The sequence below is a fragment of the Sinocyclocheilus grahami genome, unplaced genomic scaffold, assembly GCF_001515645.1.
Source record: "Sinocyclocheilus grahami isolate Dianchi unplaced genomic scaffold, SAMN03320097.WGS_v1.1 scaffold2729.1, whole genome shotgun sequence".
Lineage (NCBI taxonomy): Eukaryota > Metazoa > Chordata > Actinopteri > Cypriniformes > Cyprinidae > Sinocyclocheilus > Sinocyclocheilus grahami.
The window spans coordinates 15,024-36,110 of NW_015507907.1; the positions used below are offsets into that span (position 1 = coordinate 15,024).

At 38.1% G+C, this 21,087-nt stretch overlaps 1 protein-coding gene across 1 annotated transcript; it reads right to left on the reverse strand.

Annotated features, from left to right (window-relative positions):
* Positions 1–1,536: 1,536 nt before the first annotated feature.
* LOC107575566 (PH and SEC7 domain-containing protein 3-like) lies at positions 1,537–20,557 on the reverse strand. The gene is made up of 7 exons (XM_016261922.1): positions 20,541–20,557; positions 20,152–20,342; positions 10,046–10,116; positions 4,842–4,999; positions 4,491–4,635; positions 3,419–3,562; positions 1,537–1,952 (listed from the first exon to the last, which is right to left on the reverse strand). The coding sequence occupies exons 1-7, from the start codon at positions 20,555–20,557 to the stop codon at positions 1,752–1,754; spliced, it is 927 nt and encodes a 308-aa protein (XP_016117408.1). The 3' UTR covers positions 1,537–1,751.
* Positions 20,558–21,087: the final 530 nt, after the last annotated feature.

Here is a 21,087-nt window from a genome sequence, read left to right on the forward strand (position 1 = left end):
ATAAAAAAATAAATGGCACAAACTGCGCAGCCGATGGCGTTAACGTGAACGTCATCTAATCTTGCAGTCTGAAATGCTGTAACTCAGCAAGTACCTCGAAATCATCATTAGAAAAGAATCTATTTAGAGTTTCGGTCCATTGCTGCGACTTGCTGGTACGATCCATTACCGCGCGTGTGAGAGTAGATATTACACTGAGAATTTGGTGGCTTGTTAGTACGTGGTTAGTACATCGAAAACTAAAGGTATCGTGATAAATCCCGCATCATATCCATGCACTGAAATCCTAAAGGATCCTAAAAATGACCCCTCTCTCTGCTGTCAGCTCAGATCCGCTGTTTATTCGTCTAGTAAAATAACAGTTAACGCTCTGAGTGAGACTATATCTACTGCCTAGCATATGTAAGTGGACGTTTCCACTTGAAGAAAATACTTCTCTTGAAGGAAAAGCAAATTAGGGGAACAGCACAATCAAGAGACGGTCATGTTCTCAGAACAAAATCAGCGGCACTTTATTTTACAGTCCTCTTAGTATAGTAACACACTCTTAAAAATAAAGGTCCCAAAAGGGTGTTTTTGCAGTAATGCCATAGAAGAACCATATTTGGAACCTTTCAGTGAACAGTTCCTAAAAGAACCATTTTGAAGAACATTTTTAAAATCTAAAGAACCTTTTTTGACTATAAAGAACCTTTTCTGCATTTGAAAAGTTCCACGGATGTTCTTCATAGAACCATTGATGCCAATAAAGAACCTTTATTTTTAAGAGTGTAAAGGCTTGTGCACACCGGGATGATTATCGCCGACGTTTAACGCCTTGTGACTAAACAAAGGGCGCCAATGTGATTGTGCACACTGACGCACAAAACGCAAGGCGTAAAAGCGTCATTTTTTAAAAAACACCTCGGGCTCGTCTTTTTGGTTTGACGCGCTGCGTTAGAAACTGGCCGACCAATGAGATTGGCACTTTTGTTCACGTGCCTGGAGCTGCTGAAGTTACAGTAAAACACGACTTGGTGGTGCTCAAGCACAAAACGGTCTTGCCAAGCACACATTGATACCTAACGACGAAGAGGATGTAAGTAGACGAAGAAGATGCATCGAGGCAAGATGAATGTAGAGCTGCTGATCTCACTGGTGTCTGAACACAAAGAGCTTTATGACAAACGTGACAGCGACTACAAAAATCTCGATAAGAGGGAGTTGTTATGGAGAGGAATTGCAGATCAAATAGGATTCGATGTGTATTTCTGTTTTTCATTAAGCGCCATCTAATGTCAGGGAGTGAATTTGGACGTTCACTCGGCTTATAGCCAGCGAAAATCGCTTGGGTATGAACACAAAGACGCGTCGAAAAACGTCTAGAAAAATACTGGCGATAAGCGCACGCGATAATCGTCCCGGTGTGCACGAGGCTTAACTGGATAATAACAAGGCATCAACACTGAATCTAACCCTAAACCTAACCTTAACCTAAAAATACTCCGTTATTTCTGCAAACGTGCGTACTGTAAAATAAAGTGCAACCATATGATCTTTACACGCTAACGAATAAAAAAAGAAAACCACACTATTTGCTCCACAAGCACCGGCTGGTCAAGGGAGACCTAGGGATTTACAACTTCCAACCAACTGATCAATTTACATTTTACACAAATTATTTCTGAGAACTGTCGGCAGATAAATAAATTACATCAAAGTACAGTCACGCGTGATATACAGTGGCTCTCTGACAGGAAGCAGGAGACTGTCTATGTGATCTTGGGTGTTTCGGGCCGGTAGTCCTTCCGCTCGGACGTGTTGCGCTTGACTTTAGCGGCGGCCGGCTGGGACTCCTGGTTGAGAGATGGGCTGGACTGAGACTTCTTCAGCGCCGCGTCACCGTCCCGGGCCGTCAAGAGCTCTCTCACACCTTCTTTCAGCAGCTTGACGTACATCTCGTAACGGCTCTCCTTCAGAGAGAATTCAGAAAATCCATTAGACTCCATTATAATGTCATGAGACAAGAGCTAACAATAGCTCTGCTTCTCTACACAGCCCTCGCACTTACTGTACCTTCAAAGCAGCATCTTTAGTCAAACGGCACCTTGTGAGTGGCTCATTTAAGGCAAAACGTGAGATTTTGGGCTATTTTGCTTCCATAACATGGAAGGAATCATCCAAAATACACATTTAAGTGTCTAACTTATCTGTTGATTTTAATTATATATGTATCTTTAAAGGCTGAACTTCAGCAGCATTTACATACACCAAACCTCACAGTTTTATTCCCATCTATATTCTGTAGGTTTTTACAGAGGGGTTCGTTCACATACAGTACTGTATATCGTCTCTCCACTTTGTAAACACCTTTAACTCTAGTATGTCAACAAAACAAAAATAAGGATTTTGAACTTCAGATTTCTGTTCTGTGAAATGAGTGCATATTTTGTTTAATAATGCTTAATTTGCATATTTAAAAGTATAATTTTTTAGAAAACTTGGAATACAAAACAATTCTCTTAACCCGTTTTAACCCTACTGACCTGTGGTGTCTTGGCTTGAAGTACACAAAGCACTCCTCAGGTGAAGCGCAGAAAACACTCAAATAAAGCTACTTGACTTGTCTTGACTCCACACACTAGTAAGCAAAAACGCACATTTTCAATTCTATGGGACTATTCTTTGTTCATAATTTTCAGTACTGAATAAAATCTATTTGTAATGCATTATAATTTTTCTTGACCTGTGGTGTCTTGGCTTGAAGTACACAAGTGTCCACCATTTGGAATGAATTTTTTTACTGATCTTGTTGAGGGTCATTCTGAGATCGACTTATCTAGGAAGGATATTTATGATGCTGCCAAGGATTTGGCCAAAGCCTACTGTTTTGAACAGCCTTTGTGTCAGGTGTACACCCGTGATGCCTAAAGAAGTGAGCTCGTGGATTTTTTTTTCTGTGACTAAGCGACTAATAAAATTTTGGTCGACCAAGCCTCTTCTGGTTGACTAATGATTAGTCGACTATTAGGGGGCAGCCCTAAATTAGATACACTACTGAAAAAGTACTGGGACAAAAAAAGTTTCTATATTACATATTAGATATGCATTAAGCCTGCTGTTTGAATTCATTAAAGATGAGAACAAGCATTTACAAAGCATCATTTAATGTTGAAACAAAAGTATGTGTGATAAGAGTGCTGTTTTATTCCCTTCCTCTGACCTTATCCATCAATCAAAGCCAGAAAATAAAACGGCTTCAGCAAATGCATTTCCATCAATTCTAGGCAAGTTCATCCCTGACAGTCTAGATGAGGAACGTCAAAGACAATGAACACGGCTCCCTGTGTGTCGAGGGGGGAAAATACGGCCAAGGTAAACCTGAGCAAATGATCTGCTTAATTGTGTCTCTTGCATCATAAAAGGCAACGACGTCTACCTCAAATTCCAGGTAGTGCTCCTTCAAGCGGTACTCATCGACCTCTTTGGCTTTGACCTTCTTATCTGGCGGGTAGGATCTGTGCTCGGCTAATTCTGTAGAGACGTGCTTCAGCTTGGCCTCGTGGGACTTGAGCTGCTCTTCCTGTAACACATCAGACACAGTCATCAAAGGCTTCAGATAGGGCTGGGTGATTTTGAGATCGAGGAAACGTGATTTTGAATAGAAATATTACCCAACGTTAGAATTAGACAACTTTGACAATATGCCAATGATAACAGTAAAGAGAAAAAAAAACGATCTAAACGCATGTCAGCGCACGTGATTAACTGCTCTGTGTGACGCGCTCTTATCGCTAGGCACCGTTCACACAGAATGTGCTTTTGTGTCGATGACTTTTGAGAATTTTTAAAGCATAGGAAAAACATGCAAGAAGACGGGAGTGAACTTCTTTAATTTGAGCGCTGCAATTTTTAAAATGCCGTTTCATGCATGAGACGCTGCAAGAGACGTGAGCGCAACAGCCAAACACATCCATGTTCACATTGAAAAACAATGGAAAAGCAAAGCAAGCAAATAAAAACCCTGTACCTACTACTGTATGTCTGATATTTCATGCTTGCATCATGTCTACTGGTGTTATACCTTCAGGCATTTTGAATTTGAATTACCTTGACTTTTGAGAATTTTTAAAGCATTGTCCTCGTATTATTTCTGAATATATAATATGTATAAGACAAGTTTGTACAAGATGTAGTTGTAGTTCATGCATCTTTTCTGCAAAGATATTAAACAAGTGATTTGTTTAACATTTACATCATGTTGACAACTTCATGTGGTGCACTTGGAATAGAATTGTCTTACCTAGAGGGTTAATAAAGAAAAAGTTACTTGAATCATGTTGTAGTTACATTTTCAAGCTGACTAGCTAAAAAATAAATAAATAAATTAAATAAAAATTCCAGATTCAGTCGAACGTTCTGAAAAAAAATAGAGATTTAAATGTTTTGCCATATCGCCCAGCCCTAGCTCCAGATGGACAACAGCATTTGACTTGACTCTTCAGACCCACCTGAGACATGCGGGTGGTGGTCGCCGGCAGCAGCGGACGGCTGAATTTCTTCTGCGAGCCGATGGCAGCGGGGAAGGATGGGGCGGAAAACATGGCCGCCACCGAGTTGATTATTCTGATCCAGGACTCCATTTCCTCAGGGCTCCTACAGAGAAGAGACGGCACGTGTTCATATGAAGAAGGCCACGCTACAGTCACGCAAACTCACAGAATGAGAGCAGTCAGCCTTACGAAGAAATAAAAGGTCTGTGGGCAGACCAATGGAAGAGATAAACAAGCTTTAATTGAGCTTGAACTGAAGCATGAAATTAGATTTGGAGTTCAGGGAAGGTCTCGGTAGCTGTCTCTTACTGGGCCTGGAAGAGGAACACTCTCCAGTCAGCAGTCTTGAGTTTGAGAACATTGGGCTTCTTCTCGTAGTCCATCGCCTTGATGGCAAGAGCATGATGCACGCTGATGGCGTTCTTCAGGTCGTCCTCTGACAGGGCCTTCTCTGGCTTATACTCATCCTGCAGGAGCAAGCACACACAGGACAAATGATGAACACGGACAGGGATGGGAATCCAAGGAATTTAACAAATCTGGTTCGGATTCTTGTGTCCTAAAGATTCTTTTACATCATCTACCAACTCAATCTGAGCAGCTGAGTCCTTAGCCATCTTCAAGAAATGGCTAAAAACCCATCTCTTGCATCTTCATTTGACGCTCTAAAACTCTAGCACTGTCAATTCTAATTCTATTTTATCTATTTGTTTTCTTTTTTTATTTAACCCTCTAAAACCTTAAAAAAGAGCCTCTAACACAAGCATTCTCTGTTTTATTTTTATTGAAAGAAAAAAAGACACTCTAACACTAGCGTTTCCTATTCTATCTACTTGTTTTCTTTTTATCTATTGTAAAAAAAAACCTTGTGTACTGCGTTAGACCAACCAAGACTTGTGTCACGGTGCTACGGTGACGAGTCGAGGAACGCAGAGACGAAGGTGAGTCACAAATAACAGTCTTTAATAACCCAAACACAGGGGAACACAGGGCAGGCAGGAACACACACATAGACCTAATGCTGCGTTCAAGTCCTCCTGGGATGTTCGTACTTACGAGTTGACAAGTCGTAATTACGACGTCAGGTGCGTTCAAGTCAGTTTAGTCGGCACAAGATGGCGGTGTACCTTCTTTTAATAAATTACAAGAAAATACAACAGGGTCTGTTAACTCTGCTTATAGAAAATGAAGTGGCGTTCATGTGCATTCAACTCGTAATGCGTTTTTTAAATATTTTTAAAAAGTAATTTATGAAGCCACTTTAATCTATCGCATAACAACTTATTAATTGTTATATTACAATCCTGCCACATTCAAAAAGCTTATTTTTTTGTAAATTAAAAGCCTGACAATGTCACTGCTTAATACCTATAAGTATTGTGATTTATGTTTTACTTTGGCAATCTTTATAGGACAAACTATCAATTTAAACAAAAATTTACCATCAACTACAGACGTTGCATCCATCGATTCCGCCATGTTTCTCATTGACACGCCCCCAATATTGGAAACTCAGGGCTTTCGAGTTTCCCACTCGTAATAACGACTTTGTAGTGGCGTTCATGTGCATTCAACTCGTAAATACGATCTATCCGACATGACTTGAATGCACCAATAGTATAGACGAAATGACGTTACACCGGACAAAGGAAACCAGGAACAGACAAGACTAACCGAGGGTAATTGACGAGACACACCTGAACCAAATGAACGCAATCAATCAAAGGACAAACTGGGTCACGGGGAGCACATGGGGAGAAAAACACACAAAGACAGTCCAGAGGCGTGACAACTTGTCACAGCACTTACATATTATTGCTTTTTTTCTTGGTTTTGATTGCTTCTATTGTCCTCATTTGTAAGTCAACCGACTAATGACTAAAAGTAAATGTAATCTCAAAATGTAATGCCTTTTGCAGAGCCAACACAATATAAAGTTGTGATGTTTATCAATGTTTTTTTTAATCATCATTGCATTATAGCATCATTGCATTGAATTAGAATCACATATTGTTGTGTGATGTGTGGATGCCAAACACCAACTTGAGTCTGTTAATTGTGTATTTGAGTGAACAAGCAATATAACCTGCCAGTAGTGGTGCTTCTTTAAGCTCTCAGAGAGACCCACCCTGATCAAACATATGAAACAGTGCATGCTCTACCACTGAACAGGAACTCCAAATTTTGGAGGCTCAAATTTTCAATACACATTTATTGTGGCCAAAAGAATTTACGATAACAATATTATTGTGATATCTGTAGGTATTTTGAAAAATAAATAAACAGATAATGCTATCAGTCAATTTAATCTTCAAATGTTGTGTTTTCTCTTTTTCCACCAATGAATCACTCACAACATGGATATAGGGCTGGTGGAAAAAGAAAAAGAAATGTGCTTAAACCAGGAACAGACAAGACTAACCGAGGGTAATTGACGAGACACACCTGAACCAAATGAACGCAATCAATCAAGGGACAAACTGGGTCACGGGGAGCACATGGGGAGAAAAACACACAAAGACAGTCCAGAGGCGTGACAACTTGTCACAGCACTTACATATTATTGCTTTTTTTCTTGGTTTTGATTGCTTCTATTGTCCTCATTTGTAAGTCAACCGACTAATGACTAAAAGTAAATGTAATGTAAATGTAATCTCAAAATGTAATGCCTTTTGCAGAGCCAACACAATATAAAGTTGTGATGTTTATCAATGTTTTTTTTAATCATCATTGCATTATAGCATCATTGCATTGAATTAGAATCACATATTGTTGTGTGATGTGTGGATGCCAAACACCAAGTTGAGTCTGTTAATTGTGTATTTGAGTGAACAAGCAATATAACCTGCCAGTAGTGGTGCTTCTTTAAGCTCTCAGAGAGACCCACCCTGATCAAACATATGAAACAGTGCATGCTCTACCACTGAACAGGAACTCCAAATTTTGGAGGCTCAAATTTTCAATACACATTTATTGTGGCCAAAAGAATTTACGATAACAATATTATTGTGATATCTGTAGGTATTTTGAAAAATAAATAAACAGATAATGCTATCAGTCAATTTAATCTTCAAATGTTGTGTTTTCTCTTTTTCCACCAATGAATCACTCACAACATGGATATAGGGCTGGTGGAAAAAGAAAAAGAAATGTGCTTAACTGTATAAAATGTTTTCTTGTAGTGATATTCAAATCTTACAGATATATTTAAAAAAACTGTACTTGTAGATTATATATATATACACAGTATATATATATATATATATATATATATATAGCATATGTGTGTGAGTGTGATTCGTTGGTTTAAAACATTAATTAAAACAATAAAAGGCCACTTAAGTGTACTTTGAGAGTATAATTTCATGACTGTTTCTTAAAGCACTTAAAAAACACATTTTGAAAAAATTCTAAAATTCATATTTTTCTAAGATTTCTTTAGAAAGCATTGGCATATTTTGACTAGTGATCCTGTTCAGTTCTTTTTGCTAATCCTCCTCATTTTTCGCACTAAAAAAAAATGTTAGAGATTTATTTTGGTTAAATCCAAAACTTTGAATCAAGCATGAATGAAGAACTAGTTATAAATGATTTCTGTGAATTATTTTGATACATTTTTGTGCTTATGTTTTATATAGATTTTGTGAGTAGAGTTATAATGGACATTTGTATATGTGATATATACACTACCAGTTAAAAATTTTTGAACAGTAATATTTTTAATGTTTTTAAAGAATTATCTTCTGATTGCCAAGCCTGCATATATTCGATCCAAAATACAGCAAAAGCAGTAATATTGTGAAATATATTTGCTTTTTAAAATAACTGCTTTCTATTTGAATATATGTTAAAATGTAATTTATTTCTGTGATCAAAGCTGAATTTTCAGTGTCACATGATCCTTCAGAAATCATAATAATATGCTGAATAATAAACATTTTATATTATTAACAATATTTATAACAGTTGAGTACATGTTTTCAGGATTCTTTTATTAATAGAAAGATCAGCATTTATCTGAAAGAAAAAGTTTTTGTAACATACACTATACTTTTGTAACATTAAACACTATAAAACCTTGGAGTAAGTATAATTTTTTTAAATTGATCAAAAGACTGATGATAAAGACTTAAAGTAATATTTCAAATAAATGCTGTTCTTCTGAACTTTCTATTCATCAAAGAAACCTGAAAAAATTCTACTCCGCTGTTTTCAACATAATAATAACAATAAATGTTTTTTGAGCAGCAAATCAGAATATTAGAATGATTTCTGACTCATTCACGTGACTGGAGTAATGATGCTGAAAATTCAGCTTTGAAATCACAGAAATAAATAACGGTTTTCTATTAGAATATACTTTAAAATGTAATTTTAAATAGTAAAAATATTTCACAGTTTTACTATTTTTGCTGTACTTTGGATCAAATAAATGCAGGCTTGGTGAGCAGAAGAGACTTCTTTAAAAACATTAAAAATCTTACTGTTCAAAACCTTTGACTGGTAGTGTATTTACAAAATTATATACATTTGTATAATTAAGCTTATTTATGGATGTGAACTATATTTTTTATATCTGTAAATGTTTCAAGGCTGTATTTGAGTTTTTGACATAGATATAATTATGATATAAATGTGTGACTGTAGCCCATATCTGATAATGCCTTGTATTTTTTGTTCCTGCACATATATAAGGATTTCTACGGTAATATGTGCACTTTAAATTGATGCAGGTGTGTATCTGCAATTATATAGCACTGATGAAGAGTTGATCTTGAAAACATTTTGCACTGCACTTTATTTTATGTGGCCTCTAATGAAGCAAAATAAACAAACAGTTGCAGAGCCTTTGCCCTGTTCGTGGTGTGTAGACCCTTTTTCTGTTTTTTTAATTTATTCACACCCAGTACAACTTTAGGACATTGGACTGTGCATTTATATACATTTGGCGCTACACCGTTCCTTTAATTACAATTAACATGCATTTAAGCGTCAGGAAACATGACACTGAGTTTGCATTTGAGTATATTCTTTTTCTCCCAAATAAAAGGTCTGTTTGAAATGAGAATGAGAACGCCATCCAGCACATTTCCCGTTTCTCTGATGAGAGACATTCGTTGTGATTGCTGCACGAATGGCACATCGTTAGCTCTAATGCCATGGAAACAATCAGTCACCAGCACAAAAATATATGCACAGGTACGGCCTGCTTTCACGCCACTATTTCATTCCTGTGACTTTCGCATGACTGCACAGCTAAGCAACTAATGCAAGTTCAAATGGAGCACATAAATAAACTATTGTAATGGAGAATGGGGGAGCTGGGACGCTTCTTTCTTTGATGGGCTCTGAAAAGGTTTGTCAGACCTGAAATAAATGTGTGAATGTGATTACCTCTCACATCACAATCTCCGGGAGGAGAAATCAATTTATTATTGATGTTTGTGGGAAATGATAGAAATTTGATTAATCAGCAGTGCGAGAGGGGAAAATGAAAGAGCGAGTAAACAAACCTTCTGCAAATAGAGGATCATGCCTTTCAGAACAGCATAGAAGGTTTTCCAGCCTCGTTTCCCTCTCGGTGCTAGAGAATACAAGTAAAATAAATATAATGAAATAATTTATCATGTTAGTCATTTCCATTCATAGTGACCAAGACTGTTAAACTAAAAAGGACAAATAAAAACATATTATAGGTATCATAACTTCTTCCAAGTCTTCTGAAGGCATTTGCTTTGTGGGTAACACTTTACAATAAGGTTCATTAGTTAAACATTAGTTAATGTATAAACTAACATGAACTAACCATGAGCAATACATTTGTTACTGTATTTACTAATCTTCACCAACGTTAGTTAATAAAAATACAGATGTTCATTGTTAGTTCATGTTAGTTCACAGTGCATTAACTAATGTTAACAAGACTTTAATAATGTGTTAGTAAATGTTGAAATTAACAATAACAAAGATTAATGAACGCTGTATAAGTGCAGTTCATTATTAGTTAATGTTAACTAATGTAGTTAACTAATGAACCTTATTGTAAAGTGTTACCAAGGTTTTCCAGCCTCGTTTCCCTCTCGGTGCTAGAGAATACAAGTAAAATAAATATAATGAAATCATTTATCATGTTAGTCATTTCCATTCATAGTGACCAAGACTGTTAAACTAAAAAGGACAAATAAAAACATATTATAGGTAACATAACTTCTTCCAAGTCTTCTGAAGGCATTTGCTTTGTGTGAGGAACATACCCAAATGCTATTAGGTCAGCTAAACAACACACACATAAAAGCAGCATGGATTACATTTGTAGTGGTTTATGGAGCTCAACAGCATCTGTCCGCATTCACACCATGAGCTGTGTGAGGAACATACCCAAATGCTATTAGGTCAGCTAAACTACACACACATAAAAGCAGCATGGATTACATTTGTAGTGGTTTATGGAGCTCAACAGCATCTGTCCGCATTCACACCATGAGCATCCTACTAAACATCTCTTAATTTCCAGTGAAGTACAAAATTCATACAGTTTGGGATGACGTGAAGGTGTCAGTATCGTGCGCTTGCTTAGCTCTTTGTTTTCATAAACAGTGAAGTGTGTTCAGCTGAATTCAATTTCCGTTATGTCAAACGGGTTTAAAAAAGGTTAAAATACCGCGGCAGCCGTCGTGTGAAGACCGAAGAGTGTAAAGACCATCGACTCTACCGTGCGACTCCACCGTGCAGGGACATACAAATCGCTTTTGATTCATTATCTTTTCTACACCTTGCTTCACTTCGGTTTCAGTTTTATTGACCAACTCTTACTATGTGTTTCCAGATTCCTACTATCACTACCACTCGCAAACCATGCATCACACATTGTAGGCAGCGCAATCCTATCAACCTGTGCACAATGCCTATGTCTGCTAATACACTACTTTCTTTTTCTATTGGTCTCTGGAATGGTCAGTCTGCAGTAAACAAAGCAGATTTCATTACATCTATTACTAGTCATTCAAGACTAAACCTCATGGCCCTGACAGAGAAGTGGATCAAACCAGAGGACACTGCTACTCCTGCAGTAGAGCTGGGTATCGTTCAAAAAGTTTTAAATAAGATTACATTATCTAAAAAAAAAAAATCCTTTGGTTTTATACAGACTCAAAGACTCATCAAGTCACTGCACAAAGAAACAAAATGTAACCAACACAATAAATTAGTTTTAATAAAGTTCAAATAGTTTTCAGTTTACACATCTGTTAGGTTACATTTACACTAGTGTGTGTTCATTTTAAAATGCATAGCTCAGACAGATTCATCATTTCTATTTATTTTCCACTGATTTACTGATGAGCATTAGCTGCTTCCAGCGCTGTCTGCCTATGTTCTCTCTTCCACGATCGCTGCTCTGACTCAAGAGTAAATAACATATTTCAGCAACATTACATGGCCAAAACACACATTAGACGGCAATCGGAAGTTATTACAAACACTCGATGGTGGTTTAAACAGAGCTTTGAGTAAAAGCAGAATATGAATCTTATTTATTGTCTTATGTAGCATGATGCTACAGTGTGCATGAATGGTCACGTAACGCGCTTTCGGTCATGTAATACGGACGGAGATCTTTTCTGAAATGCAGTGGAAACGCCTTTGGACGAGGATTGTTTTCATTTTAAAACAAAAACGCACCAGTGTAAATGTAGCCTTACATCTATGGGGGTTGGGACGCTTTCACACAACAGCCTTACGTGTGTAACCGGTGTGTAAACTATAGGTGTGTTCGACTGTGCAGACCGATCAGTGTATTACAGTACCACGAGAGCTATAGAGAGCAGACTGCTCCGTATGCTTTCGAATTGCTCTCACTGATATCAAACACAGATTGATCTGCGCTGTGCGGTGCCACTTCAAGTCGAACACAACCAGTGCTGCAGGCTTATTGGCACACTGACATTGACGAGATTAACCCCTTAGGTATCGAAGATCGGTACCGAACGACAAAACGTTTTTCAATACTCGATGATATCGAGCCAATTCGGTCGGCGCCTAAAAAGTATCGAACTCGATACCTAGCCCTATGCAGCACTCTCCAATAATTTCTCATTTTCCCACACTCCCCGTCTTACTGGAATAGGTGGAGGCACTGGTCTACTAATCTCTAATGATTGGAAATTTATTCCTTTACCTTCTCTGGGTATTAACAGCTCCTTTGAATCACATTCAGTGACTATTACCCACCCTTTTAAAATCCATTTTGTAGTTGTTTATAGACCCCCAGGACCACAAGGTAACTTCTTGGATGAATTAGATGTGCTGCTCTCAAACTTTCCTGAGGATGGTACTCCCCTAGTTATGCTTGGAGACTTCAACATCCACCTAGATAAACCTCAGGCTGCAGACTTCCACACTCTGCTCGCTTCTTTTGATCTCAAGAGAGTGCTAACTATGGCTACTCACAAATCAGGCAACCAACTAGACCTTATTTACACACGACACTGCTCCACTGATCATGTGCGGGTTACTCCACTGTACACCTCCGATCACTTCCTCCTCACTCTTAACCTCAACATGGTTCCTAACACAACACATACCCCTCCACATGTCATCTTTCGACGTAACCTACGCTCAACCCTCCAGGCTATCTGCTATGGTTTCATCTTCACTTCCTCCCCCTGAACAGTTATCATCTCTTGATACTTACAGTGCTATTGATAATTTCTGCTACACTCTTACATCTTGTTTAGACACTGTCTGCCCCTTGTCCTCCAGGCCAGCCCGTACCACCTCTTCTGCCCCTTGGTTATCTGATGTTCTCCGTGAACATCGGTCTAAGCTCAGAGCTGCTGAAAGGGTGTGGTGCAAATCAAAAAATCCTACTGACCTTAGTGTGTATCAGTCACTCCTCTCTTCCTTCTCTGCTAATTTTATTTTCCACTGATTTACTGATGAGCATTAGCTGCTTCCAGCGCTGTCTGCCTATGTTCTCTCTTCCACGATCGCTGCTCTGACTCAAGAGTAAATAACATATTTCAGCAACATTACATGGCCAAAACACACATTAGACGGCAATCGGAAGTTATTACAAACACTCGATGGTGGTTTAAACAGAGCTTTGAGTAAAAGCAGAATATGAATCTTATTTATTGTCTTATGTAGCATGATGCTACAGTGTGCATGAATGGTCACGTAACGCGCTTTCGGTCATGTAATACGGACGGAGATCTTTTCTGAAATGCAGTGGAAACGCCTTTGGACGAGGATTGTTTTCATTTTAAAACAAAAACGCACCAGTGTAAATGTAGCCTTACATCTATGGGGGTTGGGACGCTTTCACACAACAGCCTTACGTGTGTAACCGGTGTGTAAACTATAGGTGTGTTCGACTGTGCAGACCGATCAGTGTATTACAGTACCACGAGAGCTATAGAGAGCAGACTGCTCCGTATGCTTTCGAATTGCTCTCACTGATATCAAACACAGATTGATCTGCGCTGTGCGGCGCCACTTCAAGTCGAACACAACCAGTGCTGCAGGCTTATTGGCACACTGACATTGACGAGATTAACCCCTTAGGTATCGAAGATCGGTACCGAACGACAAAACGTTTTTTCAATACTCTATGATATCGAGGCAATTCGGTCGGCGCCTAAAAAGTATCGAACTCGATACCCAGCCCTATGCAGCACTCTCCAATAATTTCTCATTTTCCCACACTCCCCGTCTTACTGGAATAGGTGGAGGCACTGGTCTACTAATCTCTAATGGTATGCTTTCGAATTGCTCTCACTGATATCAAACACAGATTGATCTGCGCTGTGCGGTGCCACTTCAAGTCGAACACAACCAGTGCTGCAGGCTTATTGGCACACTGACATTGACGAGATTAACCCCTTAGGTATCGAAGATCGGTACCGAACGACAAAACGTTTTTCAATACTCGATGATATCGAGCCAATTCGGTCGGCGCCTAAAAAGTATCGAACTCGATACCTAGCCCTATGCAGCACTCTCCAATAATTTCTCATTTTCCCACACTCCCCGTCTTACTGGAATAGGTGGAGGCACTGGTCTACTAATCTCTAATGATTGGAAATTTATTCCTTTACCTTCTCTGGGTATTAACAGCTCCTTTGAATCACATTCAGTGACTATTACCCACCCTTTTAAAATCCATTTTGTAGTTGTTTATAGACCCCCAGGACCACAAGGTAACTTCTTGGATGAATTAGATGTGCTGCTCTCAAACTTTCCTGAGGATGGTACTCCCCTAGTTATGCTTGGAGACTTCAACATCCACCTAGATAAACCTCAGGCTGCAGACTTCCACACTCTGCTCGCTTCTTTTGATCTCAAGAGAGTGCTAACTATGGCTACTCACAAATCAGGCAACCAACTAGACCTTATTTACACACGACACTGCTCCACTGATCATGTGCGGGTTACTCCACTGTACACCTCCGATCACTTCCTCCTCACTCTTAACCTCAACATGGTTCCGGACACAACACATACCCCTCCACATGTCATCTTTCGACGTAACCTACGCTCAACCCTCCAGGCTATCTGCTATGGTTTCATCTTCACTTCCTCCCCCTGAACAGTTATCATCTCTTGATACTTACAGTGCTATTGATAATTTCTGCTACACTCTTACATCTTGTTTAGACACTGTCTGCCCCTTGTCCTCCAGGCCAGCCCGTACCACCTCTTCTGCCCCTTGGTTATCTGATGTTCTCCGTGAACATCGGTCTAAGCTCAGAGCTGCTGAAAGGGTGTGGTGCAAATCAAAAAATCCTACTGACCTTAGTGTGTATCAGTCACTCCTCTCTTCCTTCTCTGCTAATGTCTCCACTGCTAAAAGGACATACTATCATAACAAAATGAACAATTCGTCTAACCCTCGCATGCTCTTTAAACATTTTCCTCGCTCCTTTGTCCTCCTCCTCTCCCTCCTTCATCAACTCTAACAGCTGACGACTTTGCCACATTCTTCATTAATAAAATTACAAACCTCAGTGCACAATTTGCCACACCACAAACTGTCAAACACATCTTACCAGCAAACATACACTCACAACCCTTTCACAGTGGTGTTTTTCCCTTAGCATTTAGACAGGCTCGTATAACCCCACTACTTAAGAAACCCACCCTTATCCCATCTCTTTTAGAGAACTACACACCGGTTTCCCTTCTACCTTTCATTGCAAAAACACTTGAACGGGCTGTGTTCAACCAAGTCTCTGCGTTTCTCACACAGAACAACCTCCTTGACAGCAACCCTCCTTGTTCAAGCTCTTGTTCTGTCCAGGCTGGACTACTGTAATGCTCTCTTGGCAGGTCTTCCAGTCCCTTCTATCAAACCTCTACAATTAATCCAAAATGCCGCTGCAAGATTAATCTTTAACGAGCCGAAAAGAATGCATGTCACACCTCTGTTTATCAGTTTGCCCAATAAATGACATTAACATTTTTAGATTTAAACAATTTTTTGACAGATTCCTAAAATATTTGTGTTTTCTCTTTATGACAGGTGGTCTAATAAATTAAGCACTGTATGTTTTCATAGCATTCAGTTAACATTCAGTTCGTTTGAAGGACATTGGACAGAATGTGGAATAGTGTTTTTTGTCAATAAAAATTTTATTTTTTTAAATCTGATTAATCGAAAAAATAATCAGCCAACTAATCGATTATCAAAATAATCATTAGTTGCAGCCCTACTCTCATCATAAACAGCAAAGTGCAGATGTACATGCGATTTAAGTATAGCATATTTATTCATCACACAGTGTAGACAGCTTCACTGATTGTAATGGGATTTTTTTTAAAGTGCATATACTCGCGCTGGACTGAAGTCAATGTTCTTCGGTAATGTCAATTTTTAGTTTTCTGTAGCTGCTTTTTGAATGACTGAGGAAATGTAAGCATTATGATTAGTAACTTACAATGTTTCTATTAAATTGTTATGTTAAATACAAATTCAGTTATATTAAAAACATTAGGCTGCTTTTAGCCTTGCGCTGGAGTTGGTTTACTTTCTGGCAATGAAACCATGTAAATAAATAATTAAATAAATTAGCACGATAATATTATGTATCGGCGTTCTCACAGGCTGAAAATATGAAAATTGAGCATATCGCCCAACACTAGTAAATTATGACTTTTTTTGGTGAACTGTTACTTTGTCCCTGTACGTTCCATACTGTTTGGTTAAAAAGGGTCAACCAAACAGTTCACCAGTCTGTTCCACCTCTGAAGGGCATTACTTACATTTCTCCTGTCAAATGATTCCCTTGATAGCGTCTCTGTAGAACAGCTTTATTTACGGCTGTGCTATAGGTGCTTTGGGAAGCATCCGAATCCTTCACACCCCATACAGACTGAGTTCTCGGTAGTTCGCTGATGGCACCTCTGGGACCCTGGCCTAAATGCTCTCAGCATGTGATGCAGCAGATCACTAAAGCCCTGCTGTTTATATCCCGACTGTAATTCTCCCATGGGCACGCTCATTAGACCGCACTGGCACGGCTGGTACTGGAGACTAAACTCACGTTGGCACGTCTTCTGCCAGAGCTGGACCGTAAATCACAAAGCAGTGAAGGGTAGGTCAATAAAAATTAAATTTTTTAAAAATCTGATTAATCGAAAAAATAATCAGCCAACTAATCGATTATCAAAATAATCATTAGTTGCAGCCCTACTCTCATCATAAACAGCAAAGTGCAGATGTACATGCGATTTAAGTATAGCATATTTATTCATCACACAGTGTAGACAGCTTCACTGATTGTAATGGGATTTTTTTTAAAGTGCATATACTCGCGCTGGACTGAAGTCAATGTTCTTCGGTAATGTAAATTTTTCGTTTTCTGTAGCTGCTTTTTGAATGACTGAGGAAATGTAAGCATTATGATTAGTAACTTACAATGTTTCTATTAAATTGTTATGTTAAATACAAATTCAGTTATATTAAAAACATTAGGCTGCTTTTAGCCTTGCGCTGGAGTTGGTTTACTTTCTGGCAATGAAACCATGTAAATAAATAATTAAATAAATTAGCACGATAATATTATGTATCGGCGTTCTCACAGGCTGAAAATATGAAAATTGAGCATATCGCCCAACACTAGTAAATGATGACTTTTTTTGGTGAACTGTTACTTTGTCCCTGTACGTTCCATACTGTTGTGTTAAAAAGGGTCAACCAAACAGTTCACCAGTCTGTTCCACCTCTGAAGGGCATTACTTACATTTCTCCTGTCAAATGATTCCCTTGATAGCGTCTCTGTAGAACAGCTTTATTTACGGCTGTGCTATAGGTGCTTTGGGAAGCATCCGAATCCTTCACACCCCATACAGACTGAGTTCTCGGTAGTTCGCTGATGGCACCTCTGGGACCCTGGCCTAAATGCTCTCAGCATGTGATGCAGCAGATCACTAAAGCCCTGCTGTTTATATCCCGACTGTAATTCTCCCATGGGCACGCTCATTAGACCGCACTGGCACGGCTGGTACTGGAGACTAAACTCACGTTGGCACGTCTTCTGCCAGAGCTGGACCGTAAATCACAAAGCAGTGAAGGGTAGGAAGGTATCCACTTCAGTTTTATCCCGTTAAGATATATTCAAACATCTGTTCAGAAGTTTGCGGTCAGTACTTTTATTATGTTTTTGAAAGAAGTCTCTTTTGCTCACCAAGGCTGCATTTATTTTACAGTAAAACAGTAACATCATGAAATATTATCATTTCAAATAGCTGTTTTCTATGCGAATATACAGTATGTTATAGTGTAATTTATTTCTGTGTATTTTCAGCATCATTACTCCAGTCTTCAGTGTCACACGTTCCTTCAGAAATCATATGCTGATTTGCTGCTTAAGAAACGTTTCTGATTATTATCAATGTTGAAAACAGCTTTGCTGCTTCATATTTTTGTGGAAACCGTGATTTTCAAGATTTTTTTAAAAATAGAAAGTTTAAAAGACCATTTGAAATATAAATATTGATAACTGTGCTATCAAACGATTAATCACGATTAATCGCAAACAAAATAAAAGTTTTTGTTTGCATAATTTATGTGCGTGTTCTGTGTATATTTATTATGTACATATAAATACACAAATACAGTATATATATTTAAAATATTTACATGTCTATATTTATATTCATATAATTTATATTATAAATAAATATATTTAATATATAAACAACCTATTTTTCTGAAATATATACATGCCTGTGTGTGTATTTATATATATATATATAAATAATAAATATACACAGTATCCAGTATATTTGACAGCACTAATTGTAACATTATAAATGTCTTTACTGCCACTTTTGAGCAATTTAATGCATCCTTGCTGAATAAAACTGACCCAATCTTACTGACCCAAAACTTTTGAATGGTAGTGCATATAACACAAAAACAGAGCTATTTATAGTTCGTGAAAGCATCCTTTTACACTTTTCTATCATATCATTTTTGATCATATCAGCTGTCAGTGTTTGAGATTCTTCTGCAAGACGAGCTGTAACGGTGCGTCTCTTCAAACAGACACAACAGCTCAGCTTTTGTGGTTTTCTAGTGACTCTAGAATCTCATTAGGAAGGAAAAATAAGTGGACATTTTATATGAGACAGCTCAGGTTTTCTAGTGACTCTAGAATCTCATTAGGAATGAAAAATAAGTGGACATAATATATGAGAGACTACGGCCAAAATCCCATTTCACCATGTGTGCTTGCCAAAGCACTGAATCACACCTGCTTTATCCTCGTTCACATTACACAGCATTTATTTAATGTTCTTTCCCATCATTCCCTGCACACCCAGATGCTTCAGTTATAAAGAGTCATAAAAATAACGTGCTTATGAAAAATAATTTTAATTACACAAAGAATTAATAAATCAAAATGCTTCCTAAAAACTAGAAGTAAAAGTAATTTGAATGACCTGATCTGCTAAAAAAAAAAATCTTCAGTTGAAAAGTGCTTTTTATTATTTTTCTTTTCAATTTGAAATAAAAAATAAATGATTGTAGCTTAAAAAGTATTAAATTAAATTAAACATTTTAACAGTATTTTTTACTACTGTTTCAAAATCATGCTGCATGGCTGCTGGATCATATACATATGTGAGCCTGGAGCACAAAAGCAGTGTTAAGTCGCTGGGGTATATTTGTAGCAATAGCCAACAATACATTGCATGGGTCAAAATTATAGATTTTTCTTTTATGCCAAAAATCATTAGGATATTAAGTAAAGATCGTGTTCCATGAAGATATTCTGTAAATTTCCTACCGTAAATATATCAAAACTTAATTTTTTATTAGTAATATGTATTGCTAAGAACTTCATTTGGACAACTTTAAAGATGATTTTCTCAATATTTAGATTTTTTTGCACCCTCAGATTCCAGATTTTCAAATAGTTGTATCTCAGCCAAATATTGTCCTATCCTAACAAACCATACATCAATGGTAAGCTTATTTATTCAGCTTTTAGGTGATGTATAAATCTCAATTTCAAAAAATTGACCCTTATGACTGGTTTTGTGGTTCGGGTCACATTTTATCCTCAAAATGAGCAGGTGTTGTATGACATGATAGCTTCAGATTAAATCTTACTTTTCTTCCCGTCCATGTCAGCGTGCATTTTGCGGGCCAGGAAGCCAGTTTTGTAGACAGCAGCGTTGGGGTCATGGGCAATGTCCAGGAACGGGTTACTGCTGCTGCTGATGCGACTGATGCTCTTAGTGTGAGAGTGATGGTTCTTATCCGCCAGCTCAGACAGAGACTTCTTCAGCTCATCTCCATCACTACAACACACACACACACACACACACACACATCCCATCAACCTTCATGCATGGCAACTCTCCCACAGCCCTGACAATGTATGAAGTGTCTGTAGTGAGAGTCTGAACAGGTTTGAGCTGTGGAAACTCATTTCTGTAAGAGACTGATGTGTGGAGTCTGCAGTCATTCAGCATCACTGCAGAAACCCACACAAACACACTGACCCATAATGCATATCTGTTATCATGTGGACGCCTGACATTTGTGAAAATAAAAAGCAGGAAAAATCAGCAGATTTCATCTAAATGTAATTTGTTAACATCATCTCTTTTGCACGACAGCTAAATGACAGCAAGATACAATTCATGCATCTTGATGGATCACATTGATATCTTATTTGGTACAGTATGCACACTCCAGTTTATAGAAGGTCACATAAATGTTTATCCACCCAACAGGTACAAATCCAATGTACTATTCCTACTCTACATGCTGCTATCTTCATCCCATATGGCAGTTAGTGTTTCACAATCCCCGCATACACACATGCCATCTATTACTGCTCACGTATGGCTGGCAGGGCTCCAAAAAACTAGGTAGGGTATCTTGGAAGGCATTTACACTAGTTTTTTATAGAACCAGACACCGGTTCATTACATGTAATCTGGATTACGTAATCAGATGCCAAAATTTAAGTAATTAATTTGCTCAGTTTTGAAAGAAATATATTTACATTTAGTCATTTAGCAGACACTTTTATCCAAA

Coding starts and splice junctions, on each gene's coding strand:
- LOC107575566 (XM_016261922.1), bottom strand. Junction 5,000..10,045: donor TGATCCTCTATTTGCAGAAG/GTTTGTTTACTC, acceptor TTGCTCCTGCAG/GATGAGTATAAGCCAGAGAA. Junction 3,563..4,490: donor CCACCACCCGCATGTCTCAG/GTGGGTCTGAAG, acceptor GATGTGTTACAG/GAAGAGCAGCTCAAGTCCCA.